Genomic DNA, 18,127 nt, shown 5'->3' with positions numbered 1-18,127 from the left:
CACCCGAAAACTGTAATTAATTTGTTGAAAGAGATACTCTTCTTTGATTGACGTCTATCTCGCGGGGCCTCCTAATATTTAGTTTGTAAAAATGGGACTTATTTTCAAATATGTTAAAAAATATTGCAATAAACAGAACATCTGCGTACAGCTTTTTTGTCGTCTGATGTCGACGATGTCAAAACAGTCTTTGCATTTTGACGCTGCACATGATCAGTGGACTTTAAGGCTGATCTAGAAACCCCTTTAGTTGGAGCCGGGGCTGCGTAGTTTACTCTTGTTGTGCTTCACATACAGAGCGTACTGAATAGCGATGTGCTGCCACTTGCCACAGGGCTGCCCGAAGGCACTGACGTTTCCCTTGTTGTTTGATACTCCAGGAACTGAGAGAAGATGCACTCTTCCTTCAGGAAAGTGTCACAGCTGAAGGCTCCTCAACATTATTTTAAGGGAAGGTGTGAAGCAAAGTGGAACCTCTTAAACACTTTCACTCATGCAAACACTTGCATTACTCATCAGATAAATTATTCATCTCAGCTGTGCTGCACACAAATATTCTTCTCCATAATTCAACACTATTGGTATGTTACTTGTATGTCGTATACAATGCATACAGAAAAATAACTGAATATTTGATAGAAACTGTTTTTTTTGCCATTAAAATGGTAATATCTTTTGAATGGCCTGATAACCTATTGTTTTAATCATCATTTTACTGTGAAGGACGGGGTGCAGACATGAGCATTATAGCAGTAGGTTGTTATACATTAGATATTTCTGGGTTTATTTTTGGGTTAGGTTTCTGTCATGAACTCTGCTGCTGTGTAATTAATCTCAATTTTGGCACGTTTGAATCAAAATCTGATGCTGGTTGGTGGGATCTTTATGTTGCCAGGAACATGCCAATCATATGTGATCAAACCACAAACACACAGTCCTGATGAAACAGAATAGTTGAGTTTTTGTGTGTTTAATTACAATTTTCTTTGCCGATTCAGATTTTATTTTCTAAGAGCTTTAATTGACAGCAAGACACCATCGTTGTTATTTGCATAAACACACACAATTCAAATGATTAAGAAATACATTTTTATATTTATATTTAAATACTTGCTTGTTTAAAAACCTTTTGGCATTAGTAGTTGTAATGATGTATTAAAAGCTGCTGTGGAAACATCCCCTTCAAACAGCTGTATGTATTTACAAGATGACATTTAAACACCTCATGATGGCGTTATAATCTACCTTCTATCACACTCATTTTCACTGAGCAGAGCTTGAACGCTTCAAAATCAAGACAGTGCAACCTCTTGTTTCAAAAGTGCATCTGTACTTTAAATTCTTGATTAATGTTTTTTCTTCTTAACTTTAAGTTCACTTATTTTATTGTGAACATTTCCTGTTAGGGAGAAATACTCACAGACTTTAAGAGGATCTGAAAAGTTCATACAAGTGATTGAGTTTGTACTCCGATACTGTTCAGACTGTTCCTGTCTGCATAACTCTGTGTTTAAGTTCGTGTGTGTGTGTGTGTGTGTGTGTGTGTGTGTGTGTGTGTGTGTGTGTGTGTGTGTGTGTGTGGGTGATCCGAACCCTCCACACTGATGAGTTGTCTCTTCAGTTGATCGCTGTTGCCACAGTGACAGTATTTGACGATACCGGACTTGAGCCGTGAATCCGTGTGTCCGGTCCTTCACCCCGTCTTTGTATCAGCTCTTCTCTCCGCTAACCTTCAACGTCCCGCTCGCTGTAATCTGGTCATCAGTGAAGACGGCCCGTGAATGCTGAGCCGACCGGCTGTAACTGACGCGGCCGTGTGCATAGTTTGTCTAATCTTCGTATGAACCCTGCTGTCGGTCTCCCGGCTTTTGGTGTGCACTGGTGTCGTACCGCAGCGCTCGCTGGACACTTGCTGCAGCCCTCGACTTGCTGCACAGTCGCGCTCCAGCGGTGTGTAATGTCTGTGAAGTTGTTTTGCCTCGTTTTTTATAATGCACCGTAGAAGTTATTGGTAATGTGAAGGCTGTTTAACAAAGCTTGAAAGTTTTAGATGGCATTGTCGGTCAGGCTGTGACAAACTGCCAGCATCCTTTTTGATCTTTTCTTTCAGAAAGTGGAAAATGTCTCTAAAAACAAACACAAGAACATTGTCACAACGTGTTAAGTACAAAAGCCAGTCAGCGAAAGCACACTCAAAGTCAGGTCTGACCCTGTTGAAAGACCCTAAAGGTCTTCATATTGACTGTTTGTAAAGACAAAACAACATTGAGCTTCTGTTGAAGTATCAAGAGCCTCTTTATTACTTTAACGGCAGGAAGACGAGGTTTTGTAGGTGAGTGTACGAGTGTGTGTACATTAGCTGTGTCACAGAGGTCTGTTGTTCAGCGGGTAAGCAGAAATGTAAACACTTGCTCAGCAACAAGAGGATTACACTCTCTTTTAGAAAACAAGGCCTCTAACGGGGCAAGACGACCAGAAAGCTTTTGAAAAGGAAAGGATTACAAATATTTCTCTGGTACAGGGCGGTTCCGCTGGCTGCCGAAGCCGTTCATCATGGCACCCGGACAAAGACGCCTCATTGGATGCAAATATTAAGTGTTGGTTTTTAGCTTTTTCGAGTGTTGTGTCGAAAGTTCTTCTACAGCTGTTTTGATATGACTTGTCGACACACATTCATATCTAAAGCACACATCCTCCAAAGGCCAGAAGACATCAGGCTAAGAAAAACAAGTGTGTTGTGCGATATGCGCCCAAACTATTCTGTGCGTGATTATCAGCTAAAAATATCAGCGATTATCAGTGAAAACCATTTATCTTTAAATCACCAAGTTTATACTGAGCCAATATAAATGCCCTCGTTTTCAGCTTTGTGACGATCCATTTTCCAGCTAATCCAATGAGGTTTTAAATGACGATTAATTCATTCGAAAATATATCTGCAACATTTTGATAATCGTTTTGACTTTCTTTATTCTTCCTTTTCTTTTTTTTAAAGAAAAAGTCCTCAAATTCTCTGGTTCCATCTTCTCCTATTTGGGGTTTTGGAAGGTCGGTCGGACTAATCAACACATTTAAAGATGTTATCTTTGACGACGCTGGAAAACCCAGATGAACATTGTTTTTCTGACATTTTATAAACAAAACGATTCATTGAGAATAGAATTGCCAGATTGATAGATAATCAACATTTGCAGCCCTTCTTAAGAAACAGGAACATTTTCTCAAACCACAAAATAACTTAATCCTTCAGTACCAAAAGTGAACTAATTATCCTCTAAACAGCAAAGTCTCTGGCGGCTGCCATTGGCCCAGTGACCGCCTCCAGTCTGCGTGAGCCACTGTACCCGATTCATCGTCTGACATTGATTAGCAGCATGTACCGTGTGAGGGATGATGGATGACTGCCAGGTTGGGGCCACGACATCCATATTTATAATTTGTGCAGTTTATAAAATTACCTTGGCTCTGGTGTGCTGTACCTCCAGATCTGACAAGTGTGAGGCCGCGTTCAGAACAGAAATAGCTCGCTGTGTTAAAAACCCACAAGGGGGCTGCGTTGCTACAGGTACCGGTGAGAAAATGAAATATGATCCAGGAGGTTTAGTTTGAGGCCTACATCAATGACTTTGAAGGCTTATCACATACCGGAACACCGCACAGGGGTTCAGGATACTTTCACGTGACGCTCTCAAGGTAAACAACACTGTTAATGTTGCAAATAACCTCCCAGGGAACATACATCAGCAATGTGGCATCGCACACTGACCCACACTACCCACACATGGGGAGGAAACGGGGTCATCGGGTCGCAGTCCCCAGATTCTTACTGTTCTTTTTACTTTCTGGCCACGTTGCATGAATGAGCTTACAAATCCATCATACCAGGATCTCAGAGAGTAGAGGTGCTGAGAATAATATATGAATGACTGCTGCCTTACAACATCATACTTAATAAGAGCAATCTTCTTACTTCAGAGATTCCGTTCTTGTGAGAGTTACGTCTTCATCCCTCTGAGCTATACAGAAATATGTCTCGCTGCTCTGTCAAGGACACGCCTCTCCTCTTGTGTTATTAACGGTAGGACGATGTGGAAATTATAGCTTCCCTTTCAGCTGCCCTGTGTGGGTTTAGAACAGAGAGAGGATGGCTCCGTGCCTGGCAGAATTATTGACTCACTCTTCATAAAACTCTTTGCTTTGTCTACCTCTTTATATTTCACCATTCTCTCTTCCTACTTCTGTAGCCTTTTTCTTTCACTCGTTCACTCGCTCATTCATTCAGGAGAGACGACTCCTGGTCTTATCTCTTCGGAGCAGAATCAACACCCCGCTCTCCTCTCACTGTGGACGGCTTATTGTCCCGACTCCATCCAGTCATTCAGCCTCGGTACAGATCCCTCCCTCTGACTGAGCACACACTGTTCGATGGTTGTTTCTGAAACTAAAAGTGCAAATTATTTAGTTACGAACTAAAAATCTATTTTCTCTAAGTTTTGAAAGAATGACGAAGGTAAGAACAAAATAAACTCAGAAGACATGCTGAGTCAAAACCACAGAAGACAGTGAGATAGTTTGACTGATTTTAAAAACATAAACCACCATAATAAGCTCATTATTACGAGCCATATTCATGTTACTGCATCTTATGTGTTTGCATGCGGCTGCAGTTTGCATCTCTGAAGAGTCAATTTCTCAGGAATTTCTCTAAATTGATTTAAATGTATTGAAACTTGGCATCATTTCTCCAAAGTCTGTGAAGCAGGAGAAGAATTATGACAATTTATTTTCTATATTGTACTAATTTGGAATGCATTTTAATATTCTACTATACTAAATACAGATGCAGTTATTTATGAGTCTAGTGCAGCCGTAGAGGAACTGTGTCGACATAGATAATAACTGAGACGCAAATATGTCTTCAAATATTTGTGGGAAACACAAAAATGTTGGTATATGTATAATATAAAAAATGATTGGAAATGCTGAAGAACAAAGTGATACTTTAAGATGCCACGCTTTAGCTGTGACATGACGGTGGTGCTACATCAGGGCTAATCCTTAAGATGCTGTATAGCCACTGACCTTTGTGCCGAGTCGTCAGAACAAGTGTAGCAAAGCCAACAAAGCATCCATTCATATTAATATGAATCTACAAATCTTTACTGTTCGTTTGAGGAAATGTTTGGAAGGACTTATTGTTAATGAACAGTGTTTTGGTTCGAGGTTTTCCAGTGTGTATAACTTTTTTTTTAAATGAATAAGTAAAGAAATACGTGACAGTAAAATGGGGAAAAATAAGTGCAATTTAATTCCTTTTGACGCCGACGCCTCAGCCTTCTCACAGCATGTGGGACCTCTGCGATTTGAGCGTGGGTGTTGTAGTTGCTTTCAGACGAACACGGTTCTTTATTCCCTTTAAGCCAAACACAGAAAGTGCTTTACTTTTCTGTCTGTGCTGTAAAGGCTGTAGCTGATGCCCATCTGTTCATTTGGTCAGGAAACTAAGGAACCTGAACTGATTTCTATGAACCAAAAGTGAATTTGCTTCATCACCGACACAACATTACATCAAACATTACTGAATCCCATCCCTCTGTAGTCTTTAGAGTCGGCCTCACAGAAGGCTAAACAGTCGGCCCTTTTTTAACTCCTGCAAACATTTGAGGAGATTTAAAAGGATTCTCATGGTATGAATCTTTTATGATTTTTTTCTACACGGCAGGTTGTTGTGATCCTGCTCTCTTCCTTTATCACATACCTCATTACTCATTCCTCTGCATATTCCTTCAGTTGATTAAAGCTCCTTCACCTGCAGTCGCGGTGCTTTCATATTCAGTTTACAGGTTGAATGAGCAGGTGTTGCTTCGTACGAACAGCTCGACGGATATGTAGAAGTGGTTATTCCTGGTTAGACCACCTGTTTGTGTTGCACTCTAACAGTTAAGGACAACAACAATACTTTTAAAGGGTCAGTTCACCCCAAAAACATCTTTATCACTGAAGTCATAGCAGTATCGAACAATGCAGAGTAACATAGTAACTAAATACATCGTTTTTAATTAGTGACAACATCACGCTGTTTTACCAGAAAGTAGTTGTGACCCTTCATCGCTCCTTGAACCTGCCTATAATGCTCTTATTTGCTCTTATCTGAGTCTTTCCCTAACGTCCATTTGTTTTCTCTTTTCTCTCTTATGTGCTGACCCCTGTTGTGGAACACACAGGTAAGAAACATCTCATTTTCTTTGATTATAGCCCATCACAACCCACTGTGGTCTCCACTGGTGTTTGAAGTATTTTGTCTGCAACAACTCAGGATGCTGTTTTGGTACCTCTAGGGGGCAGCATGAACTAAAAGTTCAGTGATCACTGACGAAGCAGAGAGCTCAGTGTAGCCCTGCACCTTCACCGTGTTAGTATGCTGAGAGGGTTCGTGCGTTACGGCTCTGTCTGTATTCGCACACTGCGTGTTTAATTTCGCTTTTTCTTAACAATGTTGTGGCATTTCCTGGTCTGAAAGGAGTCCCTCATGTTGTTTGCTGCAGTTGTTTTAGTACCCGCAGTGGTCTTGTGGCTCTGTGTTGTCATGCTTTAGTTTCGGGGAATCATGGACACCGCCCAATCACATCTTTTGTGCCTGAAGTCTGTTTGACTCCCGCTGTACACATCTCTGCCTCTTGCAAGAAAAAAACGAGTATTTATAAGCAGTTCCCTCGGATGCATATCTGCTGTTTTTCAAGCACCGACTCTCCTCACTCGTCTCCCACATGCAGACTCTCCCGGCTAAGAGCTTCGATACATGTTCAGGTTGTTATGACGACTATAAGTGCAGCATTCAATACTACATTAACATTGACGAAGCTCTTACACTGTTGCACATCTCTTCAGGTTTAATGCAATGCTAATCCCAAAAGGCTCTGCGCTGAAGGATCCATGGGGTTTTGTTAATGGTCTGGTTTGAGAAACAACTTAAATTTGTACGAAGCAATCTAAACAATAAAAGGCCGGCCTGCTATTTAAATATGTTCATCGTATCAATGCTTTGGTAGCTGTTTTAAAAGAAGTCTAGTAGGAGGATCGATCAGTTTTTAGGATCACAGAGATGCATGTCATCTTACATCTTTTTCAAAATACAAGGTAAACTTGTGATAGCTGGAGGGAAGTAACGAAAAGTTTGAAGCTTCTTTCATGAAGTTGACATTCGTATTCTAAATCAACATTCAAACGCTGCACAACTTTTTTCTTCTGTTTAAAAACAAAATCTGATTTATCACTTAATTCAAATCTAAGATTTTGTTAGTTTTATAGATGGACATTTAAAGTTTCATAATGAAGACATTTGGTACGGCCCTTAATAGCTGTTTCGTGACGTCCAAGCACACAAGTACTGTTGACTGATGGGCCGAACCACATCTGTCTACAGTCATCTGCAATCTGAAAATACTTTCCCAAGTCATCATTGTCTTTGGTAGATTAAATGTTGCCTTACTCTTCGGCCTTCAGTCACTTTGCAGTGACGGTCTGGAGGTGGAACTGCTCAGCGATCAGCCTTGGGTGTGCTACAGTTTGATGGGGCGCAACTGTGCACGGCAGGAAGTGGCGCAGGGATAATTGAGGACCTTGTGCTGCATCAGTGCACCCTGATTTTTCCGTGGCGGTGTGGGGTCAAAGATGGCATCTCTGTTTTTTCAGTGTTTCTGTTTCAGTGCCGGGAGGATGAGGCCAGTCTGCTACACGGCGTTAGTCCAGGGTAGCATTTGTGTGGAGCCAAAAGAGTCTCCTGTTTTATACAAAAGAACGTGAAGGTAGTGCATCATTTGTCACTTAGTTTCTCAGACCAAAATGTTTCTCTTGCAAGGCCAAGGGTTCTGCCAATATTAAGTCTGGTCTGTTATGAACAGATGCATATGTTCTGCTCATAGGAAAATAACAGCGCTTCACTGGTAAGACAACAAGTAGACCGTTGCTAATCTGTCCTTTGAATGTGATGGGGACAATTTCATTGTCCAAGTCTTTTTTTGAGGGCTTATTTGTTTATTTGTAGAGAAAACCCAGGTATGTAGGTGTCCACCCTACCCCAATCGTACTGTGCATTCAGCAAGTTTCCAATATGCTTCATGTGAAATCAAATTCATCATCCTCTAATTTATCCGTTGAAACAATATGGACAGCTTCATATTTGACCTTTTCTCTTCAGCAAGGTGTCTGCAGGTATGAAAAGCATACAAATCAAGTTGCTGGGCAGCACACCTGCATTCACGTCGAGGTCACATCAGGCTACACGGAAAGCATCAACTTCCTGTTGATGCGTTAGCCGTCTCATTGTGCATGGATGTCGACTGGAAGCCTGGAAGCATTTGTCCTCGTACGTATGTATTCTTACTGCTCGGGACAGTTTTGACCGCCTGTTGAATTAAAGCATTGTCCACATAAAGAAGGAGCAAGAATCTCATTTCAGCATCGCATATTGATTCTTCTATTCAGCCAGCTGCCTGAGTGCGTATGTCAAAGTATACACACTTTATCTCAGCGTGAAGGAAAATAATTTAGCTGCCTCAGGGATGATAATGGAGGAGTACCAATTGGAAGGAGGTGCGTGTTAAAGCAGTACTTCAAACGCTCCAGTGTTTTCTGGAGTGTTCAGAGACGTTACAATAGACGGGAGCGTGGAATTACGTGCCAGACCAGAACAAGTATGTCACCAGTAATCTTTCTGTTGCTGCAAAGACCAATTTAAATTCAAATTCTGTGATATGCCTTTGTATTTTCAGCCCAAGTTCATTGTATGCAAGTATGCCAACCGCGCCCACAGGGCTTGGATTTGGTTTTGCCAGAAATGACAATGTCTGCGGTTCATCTTGAATGAAAAAAGTAGATACGTTTTTTACAATTGCAGGCTTTCAACAACTGATTTATTGCATGCAGCTATAGTATCGTGTTTAAAAAACAAACCAACAAACAAGCAAAAGTATGAGAATTTGTTTTGGATGTAACTTGTACCATGAAGAGACGTTAATTGGCATGACAGTTTTATTTGACTTATAAATAACAAAACTACCAGAACTACTTTTTTTGGTAATAGTTAATTATTCATGGATTGTTTTTCATACAAAAATACCAAAAAGTCTCTTTTCATTATGTCCATTTTCAGGGTTTGCTGCTCTTCTTTGTCTTATATCATTTTTAGGTTTTTACGGTGTCGGTCAGACAAAATGAGCGATTTAATAACTTTTTAAGAAACATTTCAAAAGGCATTTTCAGGGTTATGACATGTTATGTAATGAATATGTAATCAATCCAGAAAACAATGATAATATTCATGAATTAGAATATTCATATTGGGTACGAGTCAAGTGTTCAAACCTTTTTTAGTTTTTAAAGTATAAGATATGCCTTTCATAAAAATAAAAAACACTCTTGCCAATTCTGGATTTTCAAATGAACAAAAACAAAACAAATTATACAAGGTCACAACCAGTGACTCTGCTCCATTTCCTCTCAGTCCCCCAACAGTTAGGCTCTGTTTGTTTTGTATAACTAGGAATTGAATATTTACCCTGGTGCAGTTCCCTGCAGAATCTGTGTTTTGATTAACAATTCATGGCCTCCTCAACGCATTTTAACCAGGCAATCAATATTCTCTCCTCTGATGAGGATGGGGGGGGGGGGGGGGGGTTGTTGCTGGGATTAATTTACCAATATGAAATGTAAAATCAATGATAGGCACACAGAGATGCTCACATACATGAACACGCAGGAGTTTTTTATTACGGCTGCAGTGTGTCAGTAGTCGTTCTATTACTGTGATGGATGACAATGAAAGGGGTTCCATGGCTACATTAGATCATCTAACTAGGCAGCAACATCTGGAGACGTTCATTTAAACAGAGCTCTGATGCAATTAGCAAAGCCCCATTACTCTGCCTGCTACCCCTCCCACTTGTTTACCATTAGTCCAGTGGAAAAACACAACTGTGTCGGGGACAGACTTCAGGTTTAGCCAAATTACAGTTTCCTCTGAATTACACTAAAGTTAACTTTTAGAGGCAGACGTTTCCCACTGGATTCTCCCTCCTGAAATGTTGTCCATACTTATTTGCTGACTCCTTCCTCTCTAATGGAATATACTGTAACAAAATGTAATGAACCATTACTCCCAGTATAATATGTTTAGCTCTTACACATTTGAGCATATTGGTGGTTTTAAGGGTCTTTTTAGTAGATCAGTCCATTTTAATGATATTAAAGTCTGTTTCAAGGTGTTGCAGGGTATTACTGCATATATCAAAAATAGTTGTATAAATGCTAGAAATATATTAATGTTTACTATCTATCGTTCTTCCCCCTATTCATTTGTCGGGAACCCGCTCATAAAAACATCACTCCATAAAGCAACTAGTGGTCAGAAATGTGACAATGATCAACCCTTCAAAGCCTGATTGGGTTCTTAATGACTAACGAGGTGAAATAATGTTGAAAATCTGCCATGTCTCTATTTTTATTTTCTTCCTATCTAGCAGTGTTTACCAATTAAACTATTCACAAGTCTATAAAGGCAGCCTCCCACACCATCTGCAATTAGGAATCTTAATACCTGCATTAAAGTCCATATTTCAGAAGCTTCATTCTGATTCTGATTTCAATATACTGACATTTAGTCCACATGACCGTACACGATTGTATAACCCTGAATAATAATAATAAAACCAAGAATGCCTTCAAACTGAACCGACATGTTATTTAGCCTTCTATAGGATGAGCATGACTTTACAGGATGAGATGGAACAAACGGTTTTCCACATATTCCAGGATGATTCTCCAATATTCATAACAGTCCAGTTGTAATGCTTTCATGAGCACCAGAAGGGTGTCAGATGTGATCATGAAATCCTTTTGAGAGGTTCTCATGCACATTAGATTTAACAAAAGTCAGTGGAGATGAAGTCACCGTGGAGTTGCTCACAGTACGCACATGTGCACTTCATGCTTCACCTCCCTCACACCTCGGTACAACATTGGCACGCTACAGTGGATAAGTGGGGAAAAAGTGCTGATTTGGTCCGACTGGGCGGTTTAATTTGTGATGAGAGTGGGACCTCACGCCGATGCCGTAGAGCCTTGTGGCCAGGTTGTGCTGCTGCACCGTCCCCCCTAGCCAGCTGTAGATGCACCTGCTGAGTCAGCACCGGCTACCCAGTACACCACCTCGTTCTCGCCAGTACTGGAGCTAAGAATGACCCTTTTTTATGACCAGAGAGGGATTTGAAAATGTCTCTTTTTCTTTGGGTGCTGTTGGTGAAATCATTCTTTAATGTAAACCCGTTGCATGCCAGTGATCCTTGCACTTAGTTTACTTTAAGATTAAAGAATAATTTGGTGTCTAATCTCTTTGAGTTCATGCGAGTTCTCACATTTTTACCAGTATGCAAATTCACATTTTAATACATGAAGTATATTTCACTACCTCTAGTGCTGGGAGGCTGTTGTAGCATCTCAGATCATTTGTGGACCCTAAACAAATTGTAAAGCGTGAAACTATGTTGTAAAACCATTTCTGGAGGGTAAGCACACAAGAGACTCAATTTCACAGTTTTGTGTTTTTATATCATAGCTGTTGCAAAGGATAGATGTGGTTACCTTCACTCATTAAAAAGGAGAGAATGACTTTCGATAAAATAAACAGCTGGAGTCATTTTACTCCAAATCTGCACAGATGCCTTTATTTTGTGACTCGAATCCCATAAACAAACATTACAGACACGTGACGATCAACACGCTGCAGTGAAAGCGTGACGCCAGTGATGTGGAGAATCAGTTGAATATCGCTTGTTGCTCTTTATTTTACATCACTGGTGATCAAACGGAGAATCCAGCAGACAGTGTAACGGTCCAGACAGCCGTACATTTCAAACTGTTCATTCATCCCCAACTGTGAGAACGCCGTCGGTGCAGAAATTACAGAGAAAACACGAAGAAAACGATTTAAAGTAGTTCGTTATTATCAACTTTTGGGGAATTTTAAGCATTGGTTTATATATTTTTTGTGATGTCAGATGCCCGTATGAACCGTGAAACAGGTTTCGTTTGCTGTGATCATTCCTCTCGTCTATAAAGAGATCCCTTCCGAAAGCGATTTCAATGTAGCTGATTGGGGGAACACGGTCTTATTTTTGTAAAAAGGTGGAATAAGTGAATCTTTCAAAGTTATAGTCTTTTTAGTCTTTGTGCCACTATCTCTCCACTGCAGCTCAGCAAGGAAACTGTGTCCAGGGAAACAGGAAGAGGGAGAATCACACTAAAAAGATTGTAAATGTGGAACACATCCCTGTGATTTGTCCAACTCAGACTGCTGAAGGCTAATATTAGTTTCAGTCTTCATTTTGTCCTCCATCTCCTCCATTGAAATTGCTTTAGTACGGGTTCTCTTTACAGCCAGGAGGAAAGACGGGAGAAATAAATACGGCAAGCGAAACCTGTCGGCTCGGAACAAGTCGGTGGTTAGAAGGCAGAGACCAACTGGTTTGCACTGATGTCAGTTGAACTTGAGTCTGTTGTACAACTGAAATGAAGGTTACCACGTGTGGTTTGTCTGTCATCGACTCTAAACTCGGCCTCAAAGACGCTTTGGAATATTTTGCACTTCCGGGAAGAGTTGTTTCACTTCTAAAGACGAGGAGCACGCGTCCACTTCTGTTACGACCAATTAGTAACCAGTGACAGTAAACATTTGCTCCGAGCGGTTTCCGCCACAAAAGTAACTCGCTGCTGTGTTGACTTGCTTTGTTTGTTGCCAGGTGTATTCCCCTGTGCATTTCTGAGAGTTTCAGCACTTTTCCAAATGAAAACAATGCTCTTTCATTAAGACGTGCTTTGGATTATTTTAATAGGTTGTATATTTGTATGTTGAGGTGTTAGCCGAGTGTTGGAAGTAAAGCCTAAAAGTTGAATCTCTGTCAGATTTGCCTCTCCACGCCTTAGGTTTCATTTTCCAGTGGACGTGTGTGTGTGTCTCTGTGAGCACAGCACAGGTGATGTGGGTATTTCTGAGACGGGCTGAATGCTCGGTAATTATCCATTTGTTGTAAACACATCTCCCCTGCATAACAATTAAGTGTCATCGTCACTGTGTGCATCAGAGACAGATGGCACGGCCAACACAGGAGGGGAAAAGAGAAACTCAAGATGTGCCATCTCCATTGTTTCCAGCCCGTAGGGGCTGTGGCCTGATGTTCACGCCATTGTTAGCTGAGCGAGGTGAGTGACAAACTGTAATAATGCACATGGCACAAAACTCCTGGTGCCTATCCAGCCCACGCTTTGTGATTTTTGCGTCACATTTTGTGACAGAATTGGCCTTGTTCTCGTGAAACCGAAAGCCTTTATTAGCGGCCTCTGCAGAAATCATTGCTGAATGGCGAGCCCTGCGTGCATAGCCAGAATTGGTTGACTCTAATGGCAAACAAGAGCCTTATCCCTGGATGAGGCCAGAGGCAGCACACTGCAGCCTGGAGGCCAGCGAGAGTGAATCCTGTTGCCAGGCAACAGTTTACAGATAGGCGGGGGGGGGGGGGGGGGGCTAGTAGCGGGGTCCTCCACGGCTGCCCACGCCCCTGCCTGTCCTTCGTCATTGTCGCGTCAGGATTAGATCTGCAACTTCCCTGGCCTTGAATTATTGATTAGATTTTCCCCGAGCATCAACATTTTGCTGCGCTCGTCCTGCCTGAGCCGTCTTGGCATCAGCCGTCACTGGCCGCCAGTCTGCTACGTGATGAGGCTCGGGAGGAAAAAAAATAATAGACCCAACGCTTGCAGCAGTGCTGGAGTAAAATAAATAATTCCTCCCGATTTGAGCCATAAAAAACTGACATTTCTAATGCGGCAGTTTCTTTTCACTTCACAAGGACTCTTGAGGAGAGAGGACGAGGTCTCTGTGATGTTGTCTTTCCTAATTACTGCATGTATTTGGCTTTCAAAGGGAGGAAAAGCCACAAGGTGGCAGGCAGAGTTCTTCAGTCTCATCACTGAAATAGTTTCAGAGTTCCTTTTTTCTCATTTCGGGCTCTCTCTGCAGCCTTGTGTGTTCGGTTGTTGTTCTTGATTTGGGATGCCTGTCTGTGAAGGAGCCGTATTTGTTTCCTGAATGTCTAATCTGCCAAGTTCATGCCTTTGGCTACCCACTGAGAAGGGGCTCCTTGTTCTGTGTCTGCCTGGCAATCCCAGTGACTGCTGCTGTCCCCGGCCTCTTGTGCACATTACCATACAGCTGTCCCACAGGATGTAGTGAGACAGACACCCATGAGCTTCAGAGGGAAGCTGGGCACTCCCTCTCCTCTCCCAGATTCAGCACCCGCAGCAGATGGGCTGTGGAGATTAAACCACACAGGCACATGGCGGCTATTGTGGCCTAGCCATTGTGAAATTCAACGGTCATCTATAGGGTCAAGGCTGAGTTGGTGTGGTGAGTCCCGCCTCCCATCCGTGAACTGTGCTGGTGAAGGGTTTTGCTAATGATAGCTTTGTGGCTTGTCAGGAATATGATCAATATACAGCGTGTTCAGGAGAAGCAGGAGTCAGAGTGCAGGTTACCAGCAGGGTGAAGTGATTAGCATCAGCAGCATTAAACGCATGTTCTTTGTTAAAGTCGTGTGATATTCTATATTCTCCTTCATTGTCAACAAACACCATGAAAAGTCAAAAACTGACAAGTATCGCCTGTGTATCAAAAGTTTATTATACATGAACTTATTCCTCTGATCGACATGTTGCTTCATTATGACCGAACATGGGCAGTTACGTTTATTATACAGCCGTAATCATCATCTGAAAATAGTCCCCAACAAATGTACTAATTACTCCTGTTTGAGTAGTGGTTGCCAAAAATTTATTTCCAGCTGCGGTTTGAAATTACTCACGAAAGTATGTGTTCATCACCTGCTTGCGGGGATTAGCTCCTTCAGTAGGCAGTTCATTAAGCACCACAGAACGGCTGGAAAAGTCAAAGCATCGAGAGACGGACTAACGCGTTGTTGGTTTTGGTCTTCGCATTCTTCTCTGGTTTTAATAAATGACCACCATTTTAGCTTCCATATACACCCATAATGAAATGAGGGGCAAAACTTCTAGACTTGTCAGTAAACACAGTTTTAAGTAGCTGCATCATTTTGACATTCTGACATTTGAAATCGTTCAGGTTGCATTTGATTTAAAGGTTATGAAAGATGGCTGATGGAAATAGAAAGTGGCTGAAAGTGATAATACCCTGAAACAACCTTCCCTTGAGTTTTACTGAGGGTTCATGAATGGCCAGAGAAACCCAAAAACATTGTACTTTATCCATTTTAAATTTCATAAAATATAGATTACGTCTACTCTGAATAAATGAAATGAGTTGCATCAACACCCACTCAAATGTCTGCTCCAATAAAGAGCGCTGCGTGGATGGGGATGATGCTGGGATAACTGTGGCTGCTCTGCTGATTCACTTCACTCTACTTTCCTATCTCTCGCTCTCTCTCGCTCTCTCTCTCTCTGAGCGCTATTGACCCTAAAGTTGTGTCCCACTATTTTTTGAAATGCAGGCTAACATCCCCTAAAGAAAGACAGTGTGGTGTCTTGGTGGAAAACATGAAAGCCTCCCATGCTGTTGCGGTTTGAGAGTATGACAGTGTGGGCTGAGGGAAGTCTATTTTTGGGAAGTTGTTCCAACCTCACTTCCAGTTTCCACTCTTGTGCTCATTTCATTGACTGGCCGGTTGGTTGGTTGGTTCTTTGTTGGTGAAGTTGGGGGAAAGTAAAGAAAAAGAAGTGACTGCATGACATGTCAACTGTCTCTCTCTCCATCTCTCTCTATATATATATATACAATTCTGATAACCATCTACCCAACACAAGCAGTTGCTAGACTGAGTTATAACAGCTCTGAGAGTTTTAAAAAGAGGAAAACCCTCAGATTGTTGAGTTATGTTTGAACATGTTGAGTGACTACAGACATCTGTTGCTCTTTCATTCTCACGACGCTCTGTGTTGAGTTCTAACGATCCCAATGCGTGGAGCAAAATGTGAAGGCCACTATTTCAAACGTGGTGCCTGCACCATTGAAACAGGACGGCAAGCTGCTTCGATGCTTGCAGCAGCAGCGTATAACGATGCCGGTTGGCTCGCCCGCAGGCTGGATGTCGCTCATCAAGAAGCTGAAGCGGGACAATTGACGGCGTGAACTAACAATGCACTTCCTGCCACAAGGTGAACATTTGCATGTTACAGCGTGTTATGGGTTGACCTCCATGTTAAACAGACAGATATCTTCAAGTTAATGCCGCACCCCTGACCTCAAACTGAGTGATAGTTCTGAGTTATTTCAGTCAAGCCGTAGTCCTCTTTGAGGTTAGCGAGGGAAAATAGCAGCCTTTTATTCTCCGTCTATTTATTTCTCTCAGAACAGACACGACAGCAATGGAGTGTGGAATCAAACTCCACATATTCCATTGTTCATTGTACTACTCAAATCTCTCTTTGTAGCTAGTAAAGACAAACACCAGAGCTATTTAAAAAAACAACACAATGAAGCCAACAATCAACATTGTGACAGAATTTAGTGTGAAATACACAGAACGTAACCTTTAATTAAATCGGGTCGTCTCATTGAAATGAAGCTCTCTTTTGAAAGAGACCTGAGTTGAGCAACGGGAAATGAAAAATAAACACAGCCAGACAAACAAAGGCAGCAGATGCATACAAAGAACACAGCCAGACATAATCACACACAGACAATCACTGGCATCGCTAACTGGATTCGAAGTCATGAGACAAATTCAGGTTTTAAAGTTGCTCCACCTGCTCCAGAAGAAGATATCGTCGATCTAATTTTTGGTTACATTAGTAAACATTCAGTTTTCCAGAAAGTATTGTCAACTTTGACTCTTTTGCATGTCAAACAATATCAATTATAATTATATTTCAAACGGCAACACTTCCACGATGTCGTGAAAACCATTGCTCTGCCTACGAACTCTCTAGTATAGTATATCAATGTTATCTCATGCCAAAGACTTGCACTCTGCTGCTGGTGTATGACTGCGCGTTGTATTTTTCTGCTGCCAGAGCTCTTGGGGGAATTCTTGTATCCATTATGCATGACATAAAGCGCTGCACATGAGCAAACAAATCAACACGCACACACCAACTCAGAGATCCTAAAGGTGCTTTTTCCAAATGACCCAATATACTCTCCTCGCCGAATTCCTCCTCTGCAAGATATGAAGTAATGGAGTGGTGTCTTCTGTGTAGTTCGGTGTGTGGGAGTGCTCTCGGGGTATGTGTCAGACGCTGTATGAGTTGGAGGCAGGAAGGAGGAAAAGACTGCAGCAAAGTCTGAATCGAATCAATGACGCATAAATCCTGCTTTCAGTGTGTATGCCCCTTTTTTTTTTTTTAGGGTGAAGCCACCAGCAGAAACTCACTGAAACCCTGCTAAACATTCAACTTCATCAATTTATTGCAATAGAAGCAATGTCGATTCATCTGCTGATGTATTAGACAAGCTCTCTAGCAAAAGTCTGACTTTTGAGGAGTTTTGAAGAACACAGATTATGCCACACTGTTTCATTTATTTTACATAAAAACTCATTTCCAGCTATTCAAGATTTCCTTTTGACAGCAGCTGGGGTTTTCCTCTGTCTCTCTGTCGCCCAGCATGGGATGTAACTCCTCAGAGCCTCCATGCTGCCGACCCTCACCGCCAGACAGATTTCAGTCTCATTCAATGGACATATGGCAGCCGCCTAACGTCAGCCATACCAAGTAGAACTGCAGGCCTAGTTAGTATATGTATTGTTCTTCTGTCATCTTCCCCTTTTTTTGAATTCAGTTTTTCTCAGGCACAGTGCATGTTAATATTCATTACTGTAGATATGCCAGAATTAGCCAGAAGACTCGTTTTTCATCTGTAGTCCCTGACCAGGTGTGAAGTTTGCAGCCTAAAATCAAGAAACAAGTTTAAAACATTCATCGTGGTGTAAGGCATATCAATCTCAGTCGAACACAGACACTAGCAGCAGTAAATAACGGTTCAAAGACGAGACAAACTAAAACAGAACTGCGTCACAAAGAGAAACAGACGGAAGCAAAG

The 18,127-nt window shown here is 41.7% G+C and overlaps 1 protein-coding gene across 8 annotated transcripts in view; it reads left to right on the top strand.

Annotated features, from left to right (window-relative positions):
• fbxw7 (F-box and WD repeat domain containing 7) overlaps nucleotides 1-18,127 on the top strand; it is a 102,052-nt gene that overhangs the window by 47,929 nt on the left and 35,996 nt on the right. The window contains exon 1 of one of the 8 annotated variants that reach the window (XM_076091430.1): nucleotides 8,198-8,365. The exons of the other annotated variants lie outside the window; for them this stretch is intronic. Within the exon in view, the coding sequence (XP_075947545.1) occupies nucleotides 8,333-8,365 (33 nt within the window). The 5' untranslated portion in view covers nucleotides 8,198-8,332. Of the gene's footprint in view, nucleotides 1-8,197; nucleotides 8,366-18,127 lie in introns of those variants that run through there. 8 annotated transcript variants of the gene reach the window in all.

Source organism: Anarhichas minor, unplaced genomic scaffold (assembly GCF_050575085.1).
Source record: "Anarhichas minor isolate MPS153535 unplaced genomic scaffold, ASM5057508v1 ptg000014l, whole genome shotgun sequence".
In the NCBI taxonomy this organism is placed as follows: Eukaryota; Metazoa; Chordata; class Actinopteri; order Perciformes; family Anarhichadidae; genus Anarhichas; species Anarhichas minor.
The sequence above is the reverse complement of the archived record's forward strand: the minus strand, read 5'-3'. Positions and strand labels throughout refer to the sequence as shown.